Here is a 21,549-nt window from a genome sequence, read left to right on the forward strand (position 1 = left end):
AGATCTCCCATTCTGACCTCATGCAGAGTCCTGATTATAATCAGTTGTCGTTGGTCATTCAGCTGCCCTGGGGTTTAAAACTCAGAATTCCCTCCCCCAATCTCACCAATCCTCAAATTATCTTTCCTCCTCTCTAAGGAGAATCTGAAAGCTCAACTCTTTGAGCAAGCTGTTCATCTTTTCTAATATATTTATGTGGCTCAGAGCTGTTGTGTTTGATAACTCATCTATGAAGCACCTTGTGATCTTTTAAAAGAAAAGAAATACTTGTGTTTGTTACATTTCCTTCTGGCATAGAAGGCCCAACAGTGTCTATGCCAACTCTCTGAGTAACCTCAGTAAACATATTTCACCATTCATTCTCCTGTAATCTATTATTAACCCTAATCGCCTTGGACTTTATTACCCATTTTGTTGCTAGGGAAGATGTTGGGTCGACAATGACTACACTGATGCACTCCTGGTAGGATAAACTCACGAGAAGAGGTTTATTTACAGATAAAATGAAGGGATGGTTAGGAAAAGTACTGAATCCATATGGGATGCGGTCTCTCGTCACCTGTCGGCAGGTGAGGGATCACTGGCTGTCTCAAGGTTGTGCTGGTGGCTCAGTCTTGCTTAGTAGGGAGCCCCATCTTCTTTTCCCCCCCTCCAGACTGGAAGGCTGATTTTAAGGAGTAGAGTGGACGAGGTGCAGGTGCTGCTTCTTTAACTGTGGCTTCAGCTCAGTACAGAGCTCTGTCCAGGGTTCTGGTGTTTTCCGTCAGCCAGGCGCTGTTTGTTGTGCTGGTCATTGGGTCACCGTGGCCTGTCTGCTGGTGCCGGGGATTAGGTAGTACATGTTGTCACGCCATCTTCATTCAAGGTGATTCTAGACTCCTCAGTTAATGTATCAGCATGTTCTTGGGAAGCGGGGAAAAAATAACTAACTGGTGGAAAACAACGCAGTCAAATGAAGAAAATGCAAACTGAAACAGATGGTGCTGGGAGTCAGACGTGAACCTGGCTCACTGGAATCAATCAATGAGACGGCCGCACTGCTGCGTTTTTCATAACTTCCATCTTTTAAAATGGTATTTTACCTGTGACATGAGGGAGGAAAACGTGAAAAATTCTATTTGTTTGGCAGAATTTGCAATTAATAAACATGCACACCTGTTACTTGAGAATTTCAAAATAATAGAGTTTGATAACAAGCTCTTCGACCCAACTTCGATCCACGCTGACCAAGGTGCCCATCTAAACTAGTCCCATTTGCCTGTGTTAGGCCCATATCCTTCTTAATCTTTCCTATCCATACCCATTTTTTCTGAAGGCCGTTCTGCTCTCCTCACAGTGCCCTGGTGTTAACGCATGTGATATAACTGTCAATATGGTGCAAAAATGAGTTTGTCTGATAAAGGGTCCTGACCCGAAACTCCACCTTCGAGCAGCTTGTATTGGAGCCTACCAGAGAGAAGGCAATTCTGGATTTAGTGTTGTCTAATGAACCAGATTTAATAAGGGAACTCAAGGTAAAGGAACCGCTAGGAGGTCGTGACCATAATATGATATGTTTTAATCTGCAATTTGAGAGGGAGAAGGTTAAATCAGCAATGTCAGTGTTGCAGTTGAATAAAGGGGACTATGAAGGCATGAGAGAGGAGCTGGCCAAAGTCGACTGGAAAACTATCCTTGCATGAATGATGGTGGAACAGCAATGGCAGGAATTTCTGGGCATAACCCAGAAGATGCAGGATCATTCTATTCCAGAGGAACAAAGATTCTAAGGGGAGTAAGAGGCAACTGTGGCTGACAAGGGAAGTTAGGGACGGTATAAAACTAAAAGAAAAGATGAGCAACATAGCAAAGAGTAGCGGGAAGCCAGAAGATTGGGTAATTTTCAAAGGACATCAGAAGGTAACAAAAAGGGCAATACGGGGTGAAAAGACGAAGTACGAAGGTAAGCTTGCCAAGAATATAAAGAAAGATAGTAAAAGCTTCTTTAGGTATGTTAAGAGAAAAAGGTTAGTAAAGACAAATGAAGGCAGAAACAGGTGAAATTATAATGGGGAACAAGGAAATGGCAGAAGAGTTGAACAGGTACTTTGGTTCTGTCTTCCTCAGTGAAGACAGAACCAATCTCCCAAATGTACTAGAAAACAGACGATCTAGGGAGGCAGAGGAACTGACAGAAATTTGCATTAGGCGAGAAATAGTATTGGGTAGACTGATGGGACTGAAGGCTGATAAATCCCCAGGGCCTGATGGTCTGCATCCCAAGATACTCAAGGAGGTGGCTCGTGGAAGTATTGGTGATCATTTTTCAATGTCTTATAGATTCAGGATCAGTTCCTTTGGATTGGAGGGTAGCTAATATTATCCCACTTTTCAAGAAAGGAGGGGGAGAGAAAATGGGGAATTATAGACCAGTTAGCCTGACATCGGTGGTGGGGAGATGCTGGAGTGAATTATTAAAGAAGTAATAATGGCGCATTTGGAGAGCAGTAGGATTGGTCCAAGTCAGCATGGATTTATGAAGGGAAAATCCTGATTGAATTTTTTTCTGAAATTATTTGAGGATGTGACAAGTAAAATGGATGAAGGAGAGCCAGTGGATGTAGTGTATCTAGAATTTCAGAAAGCCATCGATAAGGTCCCACACGAGAGATTGGTGAGCAAAATTAGAACACATGGTATTGGGGGTAGGGTATTGACATGGATAGAGAATTGGTTGGCAGACAGGAAGCAACGAATAGGAATAAACAGGTCTTGGCACCCTGTAACTATTGATCCCAGACTGATTCGTGGAATAACTGCAGCCTTATAAATGTAGATTAACTGCAAGCCAATAACTGGTTTGGAGCCAATTAAATTCAGTTTTAAGTGATGTATAAATTGCACTTCTTAGTTGTGTCCTGTGATGCTAGCCAGCCTTCAACAATACCTAAAATATAAGCTCTAATTTTCTTGGTGGTAAGCATAGTGATTTTCAGTAAATGGGGTGAACCATCACAATTTTTGTTGGTGTTATTTCTCTTGCAGCCAAATAAAATAACAAATCGAGACTCTAGGCTATGAAAGTGTCGCATGCAGATTATAAAATGGAAACTGAATAGGACATTGGAGAGAGCTGCATAAATAGCGAGCACTGTGACTAAGAATGAGCACTTTAATAAATCATTGGTGGAGGCTTATTATTGCAATGCTTGTATTAAGACTCAACAGATTCTAGACTTGCTTTCAGCACGGATGTTGTTTTACCCAAAACAAATTGAACAAGAGGTATTTAATATATACTAGACCAAGTGGACCCATTGGGCCCAAACCTCTCCTGCATTGGTGCAGCACCCTCTCCTCCCCCTCCCCCCCACCCCTCTCCCCCTCCCTCCCTCCCTCCACTACCCCCTCCCTCCCCCTCCCCATCCCTCCACCCCCCTCCTCCTCCCCTTTCCCCACTCCATCCCCCTCAACCCCCCTTATCCTCCTTCCTCCCCCCTCCCTCCCGAGGAGATAGATTTAAACTTTAAAATGTTAATAACTTTAAAAATATAACACCGATTTCAATGAAACCTCTTCCATTAGCACCAAAGGGACGACGGCGATTAACGTGGGCCTAAAATTGTCACGCTATCGTGTACCGTTTTGGCTGTAGATCAGGAACAAACAAATGAGAGTTTTAGTATATAGATTATAATACTGGTAACACCTTGTCAGCACCCGGAAGGCCCAGCCCGCCCACTGCAGACCGGGGACTCGCCCACCATGGATGGTGGACCGGAACCCGTCCGGAAGGCCCGGCTCACCCGGTGCGGATCGAGGAACCGCGGGAACCGACCTGGAGGGCCGATAAGCAGACCGGCTGCGGGAAGGAGTGCACAGCCTTGATGGGGGACCGGGCCGCTGGAGGCCCTGCAACAGCCTGGGGCTCGGCTTGACCAGGCATCGCTCCCAGAGGCCGAGGATGTGGACCAGACGCAGCCTACAGCGGTGTAGCAGAGACGGAGGACACCACGGCTATGCTTGGCATGGCCAACCCTGCAACGTTGCCAGGACAACGGGTCTTCATGGTCGGATCACGATCTCTGCACATACAACAAATGGGACTTAAAAATGACGCCAAACTGGTGACTGTATATTCTCTCAGCGTACTACTGCTATACACTTTTACTGTATCTGAGATGCTAATCTAATATGTATCCAAGTGCTTATGTATAGTGATACTTGTACTGAATTGTATGCAAAAATGAATTTCACTGTACCTCGGTACATGTGACAAATAAAGTACCATACCATACCGTAATTAGTGGTACCGTAATTAGTGGCGATCTTAATTGGAAGGTTATTAGTTCAAGTCACTCCAGAGAATTGATCTTAAACATGAAAATGTTTAAGATGGATTATACAGGAATAATCAAAAAACGAAGACCAGCAAAGAAGAGCATATACCTTGAAAATTGTGGAGATTTCATGGATGGAGAGGAAAAAGTGGCGATTTGAAAGGAATTTTATAATTGTGTTAAAAGCTGGAGTAACTCAGCGGGACCGGCAGCATCTCTGGAGAGAAGCAATGGGTGACGTTTCGGGTCGAGACCCGTCTACAGACGGGTTAGGGACAAGGGAAACGAGCGATATAGACGATGTAGAGAGATAAAGAACTGTGAATGCAAAAAAACGAGAAGCTGGTGCGACTTGGGTGGGGGATGGAATGTGAGGGGCTACCTAAAGTTAGAGAAATCAATATTCATACCACTGGGTTGTAAGCTGCCCAAGTGAAAGTTCCTCCAATTTTCATTTAGCCTCACTCTGACAATGGAGGAGACCTAGGACAAAAAGGTCTGTGTGAGAATGAGAAGGAGAATTAAAGTGTTTAGCAACCAGGAGATCAGGTGGTATCAGGCGGACCGAGCGAAGGTGTTCAGCGAAACAATCGCCCAGTCTACGATTGGTCTCGCCGATGTACAAGAGTCCACATCTTGAACAACGGGTACAGTTGATGAGGTTGGAGGAGATGCAAGTGAACCTCTGCCTAACATGAAAGGACTGTCTGGGTCCCTGGACAGAGTCGAAGGGGGAGGTATAGGGACAGATGTTGCATCTTCTGCTGTGGAAGGTTGCAGGGGAAGGTACCTGAGTATTGAATTGAATTGAATTTCTTTATTTGTCATTCAAAAACAGGTTTGAACAAAATTTAGTTGCCATGCAGTCACAAGCAACAAAAACACACAACTACATAATTCAACACAAACATTCATCACAGTGACTCTTCTCCAGACACCTCCTCACTGTGATGGAAGGTAAGAAGAAAGTCTTATCTCTTTCTTGCTTCTTCATCCGCGGTCAGGCAGTCAAAACTGCTATGTCGAGGCGATCAAGGCTCCCGACTCTGAAGCCCCCGCCGGGCGATGGAAGATCCTGCGGCCGATTTTAAGCCGCGCCGGACGATGAAAGGTCCTGCAATGGGCCGACCCAAGCCCCACGATTCTGGGTGGATGAGATGCTGTTGCTGAAGCCCCCGAAATCGGTCGCCAACTAGGGATCTGCGAGCTCCCGATGTCACAGTCCACAGAGCCCGCGGCCGAAGCCTCCGAAGTCCAGTCACAGCCGCCATCGCAGCGCCACCACAGCCTCCGAAGTCAGCCAGCTCTGCGATGGTAAATAAGTTCATGGGCTCTGTGACTGGAGCTCTCGAGGTCGATTCCAGTTGGAGACCGCCAGCTCCCTGATGCTAGGCCACAACGTGAACGGAGATACGACCCAAAAAATTTTGCACCTCCATTGATGAAAGAGATAAGAAAAACGTTTCCCCCCCCCCCACATAATACACAACTAAAAGTAAACTATAACATACATTTAACATTTGGAATAAGACAAGAAAGAAAAAGACAAACTGACTGCAGGCGAGCCGCAGCTGCTAGGACAGCGCCGCCAGGGTGTGGTTTGGGTGGGAAGGGATGAGTTAACCAGGGATTTGCGGAGGGAACGGTCTCTGCGGAAGGCGGAAAAGGGTGGAGATGGGAAGATGTGATTCGTGTTGGGATCCAATTGGAGGTGGCAAAAATTATGGAGGATTATGTGTCGACTGTTGCGACTTGGGGGAGGGGGAGCAAGGGCAGAGCTGTGGGGTACTGAGGAGACACGACTGAGGGCCTCATCTATGATGGGAGGGGGGAACCCCTGTTCCCGAAAGAATGAGGATATCTCAGATGTATTGATCATTTTTCAAATACCCCAGTTAAACACTCCTGGATGGCAGTTTTTGGAGTATCTGGTTCCATTTTAAAATAATGACTAGTCTTGTAAAAATATTTTTAATATATAATACAATGATAAGGGAGGCAATGCTATGTTTACATTGGTTGCAGGGCACCTATATACATGAAAAAAACCTCCTTGTAGATATTGGGATTTCCATGAACTATGCTACAGGATCCAAAAAGGAAAGATTTGCATTTGCATGTCACCTATCATGACCTCTGATGTTATAACATTTCTATGATGTACTTTGAAGAGCAGTTACTGTTGCAATGTAAAAACCATAATGGATGATAGTCTAGTTTAATTATTATGATAAGCTGCATCTATTAATATATATTAGTTTTTTTTAAAAAAGTGCCAAACAACAATGGCATAAAATGTTATCCAATTTAATTTTCACATATTATACCATTTACTAATACAGCTTCGAAGAAAATAAAGCTCATGAGATCTGACTGCTGAACCATAGTAGTTTGTATAGAATGTATACAACAAAGTATTATAAGAAAATAACTGCAGATGCTGGTACAAATCGAAGGTATTTAATCACAAAATGCTGGAGTAACTCAGCAGGTCAGTCTGAAGAAGGGTCTCGATCCGAAACGTCACCCATTCCTTCTCTCCTGAGATGCTGCCTGACCTGCTGAGTTACTCCAGCATTTTGTGAATAAATATCTTCAACAGAAAGTATTCAACAGTATGATGGAACTTAATAAGTTACGGAATTTACACGTAACTATCTTGCAATTGGTGTGTATTTTGTGATTTCAGTCTTCCTTGACACAAATTTTGATCAAGCTTTTGCAATCAATATTTACCATTGTTGGGTTGCCATGTGTACATTTCTCATTCACTGTTAGGTTGTCACAGTTGTGATGTTATTGCAGTCTGTGGCAACTCGATGTACTTGTGGAACCAGGTTTTTTACCATCTCACGCATCAGAAAATATATAAGAGATGATGCCATGATCAATTTATTTACCTTGTTTATTTTCCATTCAAGAATGTGATTACGTTTGTTTTTCAGTTACTAGATTTCTTCAGGATTAAACCATGGATTTTCCCGTCCAACTCTGAATGGTGGTTATTCCTGAAGGAGAAAATAAAAGCCAATGAGGAATTATCTCAGGTATTTAATTGAAACCATTGAATAACATTTGAAGGGCATTTCAGTGTCTTAAGTTATTCAGATCTCTGGACTTACATACATCATTTATATCTTTCTTTGGGGGTTAATTTGTTTAAAATGTGACTCATTTATTTTCCATGGCGGTATTGTAGGCCATGATTTGAAGTGTCAGTTTTGACTGACATTTGAGATGTCATTTATTTTGTTCTGCTCGATCATTAGGTGAATTGTTCCAAAGTGTTGCATTTCCCAGAAAAGGAAGATTGATGAGATAATCCTTTCAGAAGATTATGATCAATTGAAATTGGATCCACACTTTAAATTGAGAGCTGCGCTTTGGGTATTTTAGCTATTTTTAATTAGTGTGTTTGATTGACAACTTTTTCATTTGTTGAAGGCAGAATTTAAAAGCAATTGGAAATTTAGCTTATTAGTTTCAGGCAAGGACGTTTGTGATGTTTATGTGTATTTACCAAGAGGAAAATTGGCAGTTTGCATAAATAAATGAAATTCAAAAAACATTTAAAATTATATTTGGAATAGTAATTTCATTTAAACAAATAATTCCATGTTAAAATTCTTATAAACCAACCAGAAAATGTTAAAATTACATTTAATCTGAAAAACATTGTAGGTTTTCTATCATAACAGTTCAGAAATAAGTAATGATATAGGATTAAGTCTGAAGTAATGACCTCCTTTCATTTAATCAGCCTGCTGCATTGTTCTATATAATTCAGTAATCCAGATGGGAGCTGCTTTGTGATAGCTTTTGATTTCCACTGGTGGGTCGTTGGAGCAGTCATCAATCTGAACTGTGTAATGTCCCACGTGGTTACTGTTTATAATAAAACAAAATTATTTGTACTCCTAATTACCAAAGCCAAAATAAGGCATTGTGAATCTATATTCTTTATCATCTCTCTCAGAAATATTTACAAGGTTAACTGTGGCAACCATGATATAGGTTGCAAGGTCACATAATGTGCACTGATTATAGAGCATAGAACAGTACAGCACAGGAACAGACCTACAATGTCCGTGCTGTATATGATGCCATGTTAAACCAATCTCCCTTGCCTTCTTTTGCTCGATATCCCTCCATTCCCTGCATATCCATGTGCCTATTGAAACGTATGAAATGCCACCATTGTATCTGCCTCCACCACCATCTTTGACAGCACGTTCCAGGCATCCACTATTCTCTATGTAGGAAGAAAATAAACTTGCCCCGCACATGTCCTTTTAATTTTGCCCATTTCACCTTAAATGGGTAATTAATACCAAGTTTGGTTCTGTGAATGAAACATAGAAACATAGAAAAAATAAGTGCAGGAGTAGGCCATTCAGCCCTTTGAGCCAGCACCGCCATTCAATATGATCATGGCTGATCATCTAAAATCAGTAAGCCGTTCCTGCTTTTTCCCCATATCCATTGATTCCTTTAGCCCCAAGAGCTAAATCTAACTCTCTCTTGAAAACATCCAATGAATTAGCCTTCACTGCCTTCTGTGGCAGAGAATTCCACAGATTCACAACTCTCTGGGTGAAGAAGTTTTTCCACATCTCAGTCCTAAATGGTTTACCCTTATTCTTCAACTGTGTTCCTTGGCTCTGGACTCCCCCAACATCGGGAACATTTTTCCTGCATCTAGCCTGTCAAATCCTTTAAGAATTTTATATGTTTTTATAAGATCCCCTCTCATCCTTCTAAATTCCTGTGAATACAAGCCCAGTCGACCCATTCTTTCATCAAATGGCAGTCCCGCCATCCCGGGAATTAACCTGGTGAACCTATGCTGCCCTCCCTCAATAGCACTAATGTCCTTCCTCAAATTAGGAGACCAAAATTGCACACAATACTCCAGGTGCGGTCTCAACAGGGCACTGTACAACTGCAGTAGGACATCCTTGCTTCTAAACTCAAATCCTCTCGCAATGAAGACCAACATGCCATTAGCTTTCTTCACTGCCTGCTGTACCTGCATGCTTACTTTCAGTGACTGATATACAAGCACACCCAGGTCTTGTTGCACCTCCCCTTTTCCTAATCTGACACCATTCAATTAATAATCTGCCTTCCTGTTCTTGCCACCAAAGTGGATAACCTCACATTTATCCACATTATACTGCATCTGCCATGCATCTGCCCACTCACACAACCTATCCAAGTCAATGTGCAGCCTCATAGCATCCTCATCGCAGCTCACACTGCCACCCAGCTTTGTCTCATCTGCAAACTTGGAAATGTCACATATAATTCCCTCGTCTAAATCGTTCATAGAAACATAGAAAAATAGGTGCAGGAGTAGGGCCTTCGAGCCAGCACTGCCATTCTATATGATCATGGCTGATCATCTAAAATCAGTACCGCGTTGAGATGCAGCACTCATAAAAATCAAACTTAATGTCATGGAGTTTTAAATGTGTTTTTTACATATTGTTTTGGAATGTGAGGACCCACCAACAAAGTAAGTTGTATTGCCCAATCTAAAGTGATGTCAGGACATTACTGACATTACCTGCCAGAGTTGACAGTGTACAGATCAGGCCCTGTGGCGTTGTCTAACCTTTTACTGAAGGTCATAAATGGACCAATTGCATTTCAACAATATCCATCATTGTCCACGGTCACTCAGTTTTTTTTAGTTCAATTTCACTTGCCATTATGAGACTTAAACTCATAATAGACAATAGGTGCAGGAGGAGGCCATTCGGCCCTTCGAGCCAGCACCGCCATTCAATGTGATCATGGCTGATCATTCTCAATCCGTACCCCGTTCCTGCCTTCTCCCCATACCCCCTGACGCCACTATCCTTAAGAGCTCTATCTAGCTCTCTCTTGAATGAATTCAGAGAATTGGCCTCCACTGCCTTCTGAGGCAGAGAATTCCACAGATTCACAACTCTCTGACTGAAAAAGTTTTTCCTCATCTCAGTTTTAAATGGCCTACCCCTTATTCTTAAACTGTGGCCCCTTGTTCTGGACTCCCCCAACATTGGGAACATGTTTCCTGCCTCTAACGTGTCCAACCCCTTAATAATCTTATACGTTTCGATAAGATCTATAATCTCCCATACTCCCATATAATAGATTCTAGTTTATTTCCTCATTGGGTTTACTCGTCTGTAATCTCTACCTTGTCCACTATTGTGAATGGTAGGAGTTCTAAAACCAACTCCTATGTCACCCCACTATCATTGTAAAAACACCAGTTTCCTATCTGTCAACCAATTCTCAGTCCATACTCAGATTATCCTCATTCGTATGTTCTTAAATTTTGCACACCAATCTCTCGTGTGGGCCCTAATTAAAAGACTTCTTAAAATCAGAATACACCACATCCACTGGCATTCCTTTATCTATTATATTTATTGTATTGTCAAATAAACTCGTGTAGATTTGTTGAGCAAGATTTTCCTTTCATAGACATGCGTGAAAGCTTTCCAATAGTGCGATATGGACACCCTTTACAATATCTTCCTGATAGATCTGCCAATGTGCAATTCACCATACTTTTTCTAGCTCCTTTTTTAAAAATAGCAGCTTTACACTGATCACCTCCAATCAATAGGAAACACATCAGGATTAAAATAGTTTTTTAGGATGACCATCAATGCATCTACTATTTCCAGGGCCATGTCCTTTCATGCTCTGGGATGTAGATTATCAAGGCTTGGGAATTGGTCAGTCAAGAGTGTTTTATTGTCATATGTCCCAGATAGAACAATGACATTCGTACTTGCTGCAGCACAACACAATATGTAAACATCTTTGGCTCCATTAGCTTCTGTAGCACTTTCCGAATACTGATTTCCCTAAATCCTCCCTCAAGATTCCTTGTTCCTTACATATTGGACAGAACCAAAGTGTTTAATTGTTCTGCCACTTGTTTGTTCTCAATCATAAATTCCACCATCTCTGACTGCAGACCATATCATCACTGACCTTCACATATTCAGAGAAGCCCGAACAGTCAGTTTTTATGTTTTGTGCAAGCTTACTCATGTTCCCATTCTCCTCCCTAGTCAAGCTGTTTGTTCCTCTTTGATGAATTATAAACTGCTCCCAATATTCAGGCCTGCTGCTTTTTCTGCCAATTTTCATTACCTGCCCATTGGTTCCGACACTATCCCTAATTTTCTTTATAAGCTACCACAAAGTCTACTTCCCTATACATACTTCCCTATACATTCCCAGATGGGAATGAATAATTGAAAATTGCAAAACTGCAAAAGCTGAAAATCTGAAATAATAACATGTTCTGGTATGCCAGACCATACAAAATTGCACAGACAAAGACGTTCAATCTGATTTTAACGACCCCTTAATTGCCACATTATTTTGCCAGTTCAGTGAAATTCCCATTGTTCCGCCAGGTCTCCACCTTCATTTTAATCAAGTGACCTCTGTGGTAAGATGAAAAGTTACAGCTTCTCCATTCTGAGCATGTAACTCATCCCTGGGATTATTCTAACCAATCCTTCCTGCTTCCTCTCCAAAACACATTTTCTAAATTGCCTTCTCTAGAAATGGACACAATAGTTGTGGTCGAAATCATGGTTTCATAGGCATTCAGGAAACCCTGGAATCTCTTGTGCCTTTTTAAATGTTTCTCTGCCTATTCTTTCATCTTCATAAATTTGTTCACCTATCTGCCTTAAACCCGATTTTAAATTGTATGGGTTTTAACATGTTATCTCTCTTTATTCTGTATCAGTTCATATTTGCCTTTTAACTTTTATCTGCTCATTTTTGCCAATTTATCTATGCTCTCTTGAAATCTATCACTCCCCTTCTCTTTGTTCACCAAACTTTTTTAATGCTTTGATGAAATTTGGCATATTTTTTCAAATCTCACATCTGATGTATTTCTTACTTAATAAATCTGTTTTTTTTTAATTTTCTAGGCAATGGCAGCACAAAAATCTCTGCCCATGAACTACTATACGGTTTTCCACACCATTCAACCACTGCTGCCAAAAGATTGTATTATCGTCAGTGAGGGTGCTAACACCATGGACATTGGCCGTACCATGCTACATAACTACTTGCCGAGACATAGGTAATCATTATAATTTCAAGATTGCAACTAATGGAAGACTTCAGAAGGTTGTAGAATTTTTAATCACTGACTTTTGCACCTCTACAAAACCTGTATTTTGTCTCAATGGTTCATGTTACTTTAGTAAAATGCAACTGACTGTATCAGGGTAAATTGTCTATCTTTCTGTGGTGGTGTATAATATGCAACAACAAAAAAAAAGTAACACAGAATAGTACAAAATAATTTTTTTAATTATATGTTCACTGTATGTGGATTTTGCTGAAAGGCCTGCATTTATTATCCATCCCGAATTACCTTTGAACTGAGGACACCACATCAACTAGGCATGCAGTTACTTGTAGACTGTTTGGGGAAGGATTGAGGATTTTCTTTCTTCAAGAACATTTGTGAAATAACTGGATTTTACAACAATCTGGTAGTATCTTACTTACTGTTATTAAAACTACTGCTTTTTTTAAAGAATCCTCATTTAATTGTTTAGATTTTTTCTCCCGCAAGCTGACACTAATCCAGTGATTTAACCACCACGACCCCATGAACAAGAAGCACAGCACAATTTAAAATACAGTTGCCTCTCACCAATGAAGCCAATCTGTGGAGGTGTGGGGAGTGGAAAATATTGAGGAATATTGCAGTGTAATACAAGATACAGAAGGCATGCAAGCCGGGAATTAGATGCCATTTCATTTGGCAAAGATGATTTAGAGATGATGCATGACAGTTGAAAAAAAGTAAAACCACACTCAGCATCTTGGAAACCGATCAAGGGAGCAAAGCAATGGGATTGTGGGAAATAGATGAACAAATCACAAAAATAAACTCTCAAAAGGTGATAGGAGAACCACAGAAAATGCTAGGGCATAACTCAAACAGCAATTGGAAATTTAAGGTCAACAATTTTTGCTGGGTGTGAAGGTAAACTAATGTGGAACTAAGGCAGGTGGATGGAATAATGATGCAAGGAGTCAATAATCTGATTGAAAAGGAAAAATGATTTGAGATGCTGGTTACAATACTTGTTTCATATCATATCATATCATATATATACAGCCGGAAACAGGCCTTTTCGGCCCTCCAAGTCCGTGCCGCCCAGCGATCCCCGCACATTAACACTATCCTACACCCACTAGGGACAATTTTTACATTTACCCAGCCAATTAACCTACATACCTTTTTCAATTCCACTACTGCTGGACAGTATCTTTGTGAAGTTGATATTTTTTCAACACATTTAATTTGTGTCGCCACTAAAAACTGTAGCAAATTCCATCTGATGTTTTTACTTTTAGATTGGATGCTGGCACCTTTGGCACCATGGGGGTCGGACTGGGCTTTGCCATCGCTGCAGCATTGATTGCCAATGATCAGACCCCGTATCAGCGGGTTATCTGTATTGAAGGAGACAGTGCGTTTGGATTTTCTGGGATGGAAGTGGAGACCATGTGCAGGTGATGTGATTAAATCCCAGTGTATGAAAGAAAGGACATATGTACATATCTGTGCTGAAACTGAGAAAGTGACTGTTTCCATGGAGTCAGACAGTGTGAAAACAGGCCCTTCGGCCCAACTTCCCCGCACCAACGAACAGACCTCATCTACTCTAGTCCCACCTGCCTGCGCTTGGCCCACAACATTCTAACCCTAGCCTATCCATGTACCTGCCTACATATCTCTTAAATGGTATGATAGTACCTGCCTCAACTATGACCTCAGCAAGTTATTCCATATTCCCTCCTCTCTTTGTGAAAAACGTTACCCCTCGGGGTTCCATTAAATCTTTCCCCCCTCATCGTAAAACAATGCCTTCTGGTTCTTGATTCCCCTCGTCTGGGTGAAAGACTCTGTGCCTATCATGATCTTGTACATCTCTATAAGATCACTTCTCATCCTCCTGCGCTCCAAGGAATAAAGTCTTAGGCTGCTCAACCTCTCCCTATAGCTCAGGCCCTCGAGTCCTGGCAACATCCTTGTAAATCATCTATTCACCCTTTCCAGCTTGACAACATCTTTCCTATAACATGGTGACAAAAACTGAACACAATACTCTAAATGTGGCCTCACCAATATCTTATCCAACTGTAACATGACCTCCCACCTTCTATACTCAATACTCTGACTGATGAAGGCCAATGTGGCAAAAGCTGACTTGACTTGAGAGTCTATTCGTGACTCTCTGTGCCTTTTCCACGAACATTGAGAAGATCAGGTTGTGTGAAATTTACTTCACTGGAGGTTCAATTGAATGTCTACTCTATATAGTTTGCACATGTACACGTGATCAGTACAAATGTGAACCAACTAATAAAGAAAAACATTTAATAGTGCCCCCCTCAAAAAATTTCGTAATCAATGAAGTGTTACTGGAGGGAAGGAGCATCAGTGGACTTTATCTTGGTCATGTAGCTGGTCAAACAGAGGGATTAGCTGTGGGTGGTGCATTTTGGAGATAATGAGCATAATTCTGTACATGTCCATGTAGTTATGGAAGAAGATGGGTATAGAAATAGACCAGAAATAAAGGTCTTTAGTTGATGGAAAGTTGTTTTCATGAAAATAAGACAAGACCTGGTGAAGGTAGAGTGCGAGTGTCTATTGACATGTAGGTTTACATCTGCACAGCGGGAAGCATCCCGAGGAGAAATAGCAAACGTTCGGAGCCATCACATTCCCATGAGGATAAAAACCAGGATGGCGAGGGAACCCTTGGTGTCGAGTGATATCACGGATTAGACAAGGTTGGGATAAATGGGTATGTTAAGGGTCGAAGAATAGCCTGGGAAAGAGTAGAGATCATTTGGGACAGATGCAATCTGCGTGAGACGAGAAGGTATTAGGTGAGGTTCAAAATCAATATTTTTCATTGATATTCACAAAGGAAACAGACTTTGAGGATTCAGTGAAGGTGAAATTTTACTGCAAAATTAAGAAAGTCGGGTACTTGATGCCTTAACTGGCTTAAAGTTGGACAACGGTGGACTTTTAAATCTTTGCTGCCCGCTGGTGACTGAAGGATGGCAAATGCGGGCACCGTTTTCAAGAGGGCAGCAGAGCAAAGCCTGGAAATTACATATCTGTCATCGTGACATCAGTCGTGGGGAAGATATGGGAAAAGGAATCTGAGGGGAGGATTAATGAGAATTTGGAAAGACAGGGACTAATCTGAGATGCCAGCATAGCTTTGTCAAGGGCAGATCCCATCTGACCAATTTGACTGAATCACTGAAGATGCAAAAAAGTGACGAGGACAGTGTAGCAGATGTGGTTACATGGACTTCATTGAGACCTTTGCCAAGATTTAAGTCAACAGTGTGTTATTGTCGTGTGTCCCAAAACAGAACAATAAAATTCTTACTGGCAGCAGCTGAATAGATAGGTAAGCATAGTGTTCTGTAAAGATAAAAACAATGCCCCCAAGTCTATGTAGTTGAGAGCTTGTCTGGAGGTTGTAATGTTTAATAGCCTGATGGTAGCCTGATGAACCCTCATGAGCGATTAATCTAAAATGTTACTGCCCATCGGATCCAGAACACATTGATTAACTGGATTTGTAATAGGAGACAGAGGTTAATAGTAGAATGTTGTTTTTATGATTGGGTGTCTGTGACTAGACTACAGGGATCGATGTGGGACTCCTGCTGTTTGTAATTTACTGGAACAATTGGGGTGTGGATATAGGAGACACAATCAGTAACTTTGCAGCTGGCATGAAGATTGGCAGAGGTGTTCATGGTGTCTCCGCACTTGGTGGATAGCCTTGGGCAACAGGATGATGTCAATATGGAGGTGAAATGTATTCAGACATGGCTGATGGAGTTTAATCCTGATAAATGTGAGGTGATGTATTTTTAGAGTATGAATGAGTTGAGGAATGCATCAATAATGGATGGGTTTTGGGTAGTTTTAAGGAACAGAAGGACCTAAGTGTAACAGTGCCAAAGATCCTTGAAGGTGGCAGCACAGGAAGGTAACATGGTAAAGAAGTCACATGTGATACTGGGCTTCATCAGTGGGGGCACAGTTTTCGAGAGCAAGGAGATTAAGCTTCATATTTGGAAAACCTTATCAAAACTCGGCTAGAGTACTGCATGGGGTTCTGGTCACCGAGGGGTAGGTTCCAGATATGTGATGGTAACAGAGAGGGTACAGAGGAAATTCACTAAGTTGTTGTCTGGAATGGACTGTTTCATTTATGAGGAAAAACTAAGTCTGTCTTTCCTGGAGGGAAGGAGGTTAAGAGGGAACAAAATTGACGGATATAAAATCATGCGGGATGTAGATAAGTAGACCACCAGAAATGTTTCCAAATCAGAATATGATAAGACTGGACAACATTTATCTAGGGAAAAGAGAGAAGAGATTTAGAGGCAATCTGAGAGAGTGGTGAGTACCTGGAGTACATTGCTGGAAAGAGTGGTGGAAGCAGAGTCATTGATAACATTTAAGTGACTGGATGAGTGATTGAATCGCCTTGGCATAAAAGGCTATGGGAGACGTGTTGGGTGATTGAATTAAATAAGATAGGTGCCCACTGGTCATTATGACGTTATAAGGTCATTAGTGATAGCAGAATTAGGCCATTCGGCCCATCAAGTCTACTAATCAAGAATCCATCTATCTCTGCCTTAAAAATATCCATTGACTTGGCCTCTGTGGCAAAGAATTCCAGAGATTCATCCTCTCCCCATCTACTCCAACATCCTCTCCACATCTACTCTATCCAAACCTTTCACCATTCGGTAAGTCTCAATGAGGTACTCCCTCATCCTTCTAAACTCCTGCGAGTACAGGCACAGTGCTGTCAAATGCTCATCATATGTTCATCCACTTATTTCTGGGATCATTCTTGTAAACCTTCCTATGGACCCTCTCCAGAGCCAGATCATCCTTCCTCAGATATGGTGGCCAAAATTGCTCACAATACTCCAAATGCGGCCTGACCAGCACCTTAGAGAGCTTCAACATTACATCCCTGTTTTTGTATACAAGCCCACTTGAAATAAATGCTAGCATTTTGTTTGGCATCCTTACTACCGATTCAGCTTGTAAATTAATTCTTTGCGAATACTGCACCAGCACTCCCAAGTCCCTTTGCACCTTTGATTTCTGGATTCTCTCCCCATTTAGAAAATAGTCTACGCCTTTATTCCTACTACCAAAATGCATGACTTCACACTTTACCACACTATATTCAATCTACCACTTCTCTGCCCACTCTCCCAACTCTCCCAAAGTCCTCCTGCAGAGTCCCTGCATTCTCTACACTACCTGACCCTCCACCTATTTTCGTATCATCCGCAAACTTAAAGCCTTCAATCCCTCATCCAAATCATTAATATACAACGTGAAGAGCAGTGGCCCCAGCACCGGCCCCAGCGGAACTCCACTAGTCATTGGCAGCCAACCAGAAAAAGCCCCCATTATTGCCACTCTTTACCTTCTGCCATCAGGTCAACCTGCTATCCATACTAGTATCTGCCCTTTGATATCATTGGCTCTCACCTTCCTTAGCAGCCTCCTGTGTGGCACCTTATCAAAAGCATTCTGAAAATCTAGGTAAACAACATCCACTGACTCCTTTGTCTGTCCTGCTATTTACTTTTTCAAAGAATTTCAACAGATTCATCAGGCAAGATCTCCCCTTCACAAAACCATGCTGACATCGGTCTATTTTTATCATGAACTAAATATTCTGTAACCTCATCCACTCTAAAATCTTACCAACCACTGAAGTCAGGCTAACCGACCTATTGTTTCATTAACTTGCTTTGCTCCCTTCTTGTGCAGCGGGGTAATATTGATAATTTTCCAATCATCTGGAACCATTCCTGACTAGTGATTCCTGAAATATCACTAATGTCTCCACAATCTCTAAAGCCACCTCTTATAGAACCGTAGGGTGCAGTCCACCTGGTCCAGGTGACTTATCCAGCTTCAGCCCTTTCAACTTCTCAAGCACCTTCTCCTTAGTAATACTACTCCACTAACTTCCACCCCCTGACTCTCTTGAATTTCAGGCATGTTGCTGGTGTCTTCCACTTTGAAGACTGATGCAAAAAAGTTATTGAATTCCTCTGCCATTTCTTTATTCCCCATTATCACTTCTCCTGCGTTATTTTCCAGCAGTCCAACATCCATTCTTGCCTCGTTCTTACTCTTTATATATCTGAAGAAATTCTTGCCATCCTCTTTTATATTATTTTCCAGCTTACCTTCATATTTCATTTTTTCTCCCAGTGTTGCCTTTTTAGTTACCCTCTGTTTTTCTTTAAAAGCATCCCACTAATCTTTGCAATGTTATATGCCTTCACTTTTAATTGTATGCTGTCGTGGCTTGCTTTGTCAGCCATGGTCACCTCTTTCTCCCCCTAGAATCTTATTTCCTCTTTGGAATGAAAAGATGCTGCATCTTCCGTATTATTCCTAGAAATTCCTGCCATTGCTGTTCCACCATCATTTCTGCTAGGGTCCCTTTCCAGTCAACTTTAGCCAGCTCCTCCCTCATGCCTCTGTAGTTCCCTTTGCTCAGCTGTGATACCGACATATCCGATTTTACCTTCTCCCTCTCAAATTGCAGGTTAAATCTTATCATACTGTGGTTGCTACCTCCTAATGGTTCCTTTACCTTGAGTATCCTTATCAAATCCGGTTCATTACACAACACTAAATCCAGAATTGCCTTTTCCCTGGTCGGCTCCACTACAAACTGCTCTAAGAAACCATCTCAGAGGCACTCCACAAATTCCTTTTCGTGGGGTCCAGTACCAACCTGAATTTCCCAGTCTACCTGCATATTGAAACCTCCCATGACCACCGTAACATTGCCTTTCTTACATGCTGATTGTACCTCCTGGTGTAACCTATGGGGTGATTGGCCTGTTTCCATGCTGTATGACTGCTTGTCTCTATAAAGTACTTTGTGAGAAACTGTTTTAATATATTGCAGTTTATCGATCGCAGTATAATCCAATAGTTATCAACATTAGGGGAATCGAGGATTATGGGGTTAGTGCTGAAAAGTGATGTTGAGGTAAATGGCCAACTGTGATCTTACTGTGAATATTAGTACTTGCATAATGTATGTGCAAATAATATAGTGCAGACAGACTTGTTGCAAGCTGAATTCATCTTCTTGAACAACTATAGGACAGATTTCTATTTGTAAGAAAGACAACTGAGTTGTCTGGAGGTCAGATGCCATTGTATTTCTCATCTGGAGGCTGTATTTTGACCTATGACAGTTAATCGTTGTAGAGAACTGTAGGCTTTGCTTTTTGTACCCATCCACTCTGCACTAAAAGGCTTGGCGTGGATGCATTCATTTGAATGAGGTCACTGGCCTACATGGTAAGAGTTTATTGTAATGCGTATTTTAATTGTGATTTGGCAGGTCATATAATATCAGACTTCAACTGCAATTGGAGGATTGTCTAACTTACAATCCTTTTCATCTGCTTTTTACTCTGAAGACTTCAATCTTCTCTCGAAGCTGCTACTGAGTCTTAGGACCGTCCACTTTTCATCTCTCCCACCTGCCCATCCAACTATCACCCCACCACCTGGATAGTCTCTGGCCTTAAGGTCCATCTACACAACCTCAGATCATCTGTTCCTGCAGAATAGTTTGCAATGTTTTTTTCCACAATTTTCTCTGTCCCATCTAGAACTGTTTTTTTATAATTTGGGTAGGCCTTTTTAATTATGTCTTTGAATATAGATTTCAAAATAAAATATTTTTAAACACTTTTTAATATTTTAATTGTTCGAATATATTCAACTATTTCTGACCTCTGTGAGAACTCCTATTCCACATTGTCCACATTCTCCTTCCCATTCCTGCACAGACCTTTCTGTCCTCGGTCTGCTCAATTGTCAGAGTGAGGCTAAATGCAAATTAGAGGAACAGCATCTCATATTTTGCTTGGGCAGCTAACAGCCCAGTGGTATGAATATTGATTTCTCAGATAGACATGAAATGCTGGAGTAACTCGGCCTTTTCCACAGGCAGCATCTCCGGAGAGAAGGAATGGGTGACGTTTCGGGTCGAGACCCTTCTTCAGACTGAAAAAGTCTACCTTCGATTTAAACCAGCATCTGCAGTTCTTTCCTACACATACTTGATTTCTCTCACTTCAGGTAGCCCGGGGCATTCCCTCTCTCTCTCTCTCTCTCTCTATCCCTCCCCCACCAAAGTTGCACTCGCTTCTCATTTTCACCCCACAAACAGCTTACAATGGCCTGTTTCCTTTATCATCGTTACTTTTTTGCATATCTTTCATTTCATTGTTCTTTATCTCTCCACATTACCGTCTATATCTCTCGTTTCCCTTATCCCTAACCAGTCTGAAGAAGGGTCTCGATCCAAAACGTCACCCATTCCTTCTCTCCAGAGATGCTCCCTGTTCCGCTGAGTTACTCCAGCTTTTTGTGTCTAAAGCATCTTCTTGTCCACATTGACTATCCCCCAGCATTTTTTGAGCAGAATCATGAGGTATCTTGTTAGTTCAAACTTTCTTGGAAACAGAAACAAAAATGCAGGAGTAGGTTATTCAGCCTTTTGACTTTTATCAGCCATTCAGTACAAACGTGTTTGATCCTCTGTACTCAACACCAATTTCCTGCTCTCTCCAAGTGCCTTGATATGTTTTGTGTCCAAAATCCAATTTCCTGCTCACTCCAATTGCCTTGATATGTTTTGTGTCCATATAAACCCCCTTCTTTTATTTATCTTTCTTTTGTGATGTGGGCTCCACCACTTGATATTGATGGGAGTATTCTACAGGCTTGCTACCGTTAAATGAAGAAACTTCAGTTCTAAATGCCTGACTTAAAATCCTGCCACTGGCCCTGTTTCCAGACCCCAAAATTTTAGCCACAGGAAGCTTCGTCCCTATATCCATTCTATCAATCCCTGACAGAGGTCGATATATTTCAATGAGGTCTCCTCTTGTTTTTTTCTAAATTGCGATGAATGCAGGCCTAGTGAAACTAGTCTCTTTCCATATGACTGTCCTGTATTCCAGGAGTCACATTGATGAAACTTTGTTGCACATCTTGTTGCTTCGTTTCCTTGTCCTAGTGTGCTGGAGCAATTCAAATTCTGCTTCTTGCCTGTTT

At 41.7% G+C, this 21,549-nt stretch overlaps 1 protein-coding gene across 2 annotated transcripts in view; it reads left to right on the forward strand.

The window, feature by feature from the left end:
- Positions 1 to 21,549, forward strand: part of hacl1 (2-hydroxyacyl-CoA lyase 1) — a 75,474-nt gene that overhangs the window by 33,609 nt on the left and 20,316 nt on the right. For both annotated transcript variants that reach the window (XM_078427912.1, XM_078427918.1), the window contains 3 exons: positions 7,265 to 7,366; positions 12,278 to 12,432; positions 13,725 to 13,883. In XM_078427912.1, the coding sequence (XP_078284038.1) occupies positions 7,265 to 7,366; positions 12,278 to 12,432; positions 13,725 to 13,883 (416 nt within the window). The remainder of the gene's footprint in view (positions 1 to 7,264; positions 7,367 to 12,277; positions 12,433 to 13,724; positions 13,884 to 21,549) is intronic.

This window comes from Rhinoraja longicauda, chromosome 2 (assembly GCF_053455715.1).
Source record: "Rhinoraja longicauda isolate Sanriku21f chromosome 2, sRhiLon1.1, whole genome shotgun sequence".
Classification (NCBI taxonomy): domain Eukaryota; kingdom Metazoa; phylum Chordata; class Chondrichthyes; order Rajiformes; family Arhynchobatidae; genus Rhinoraja; species Rhinoraja longicauda.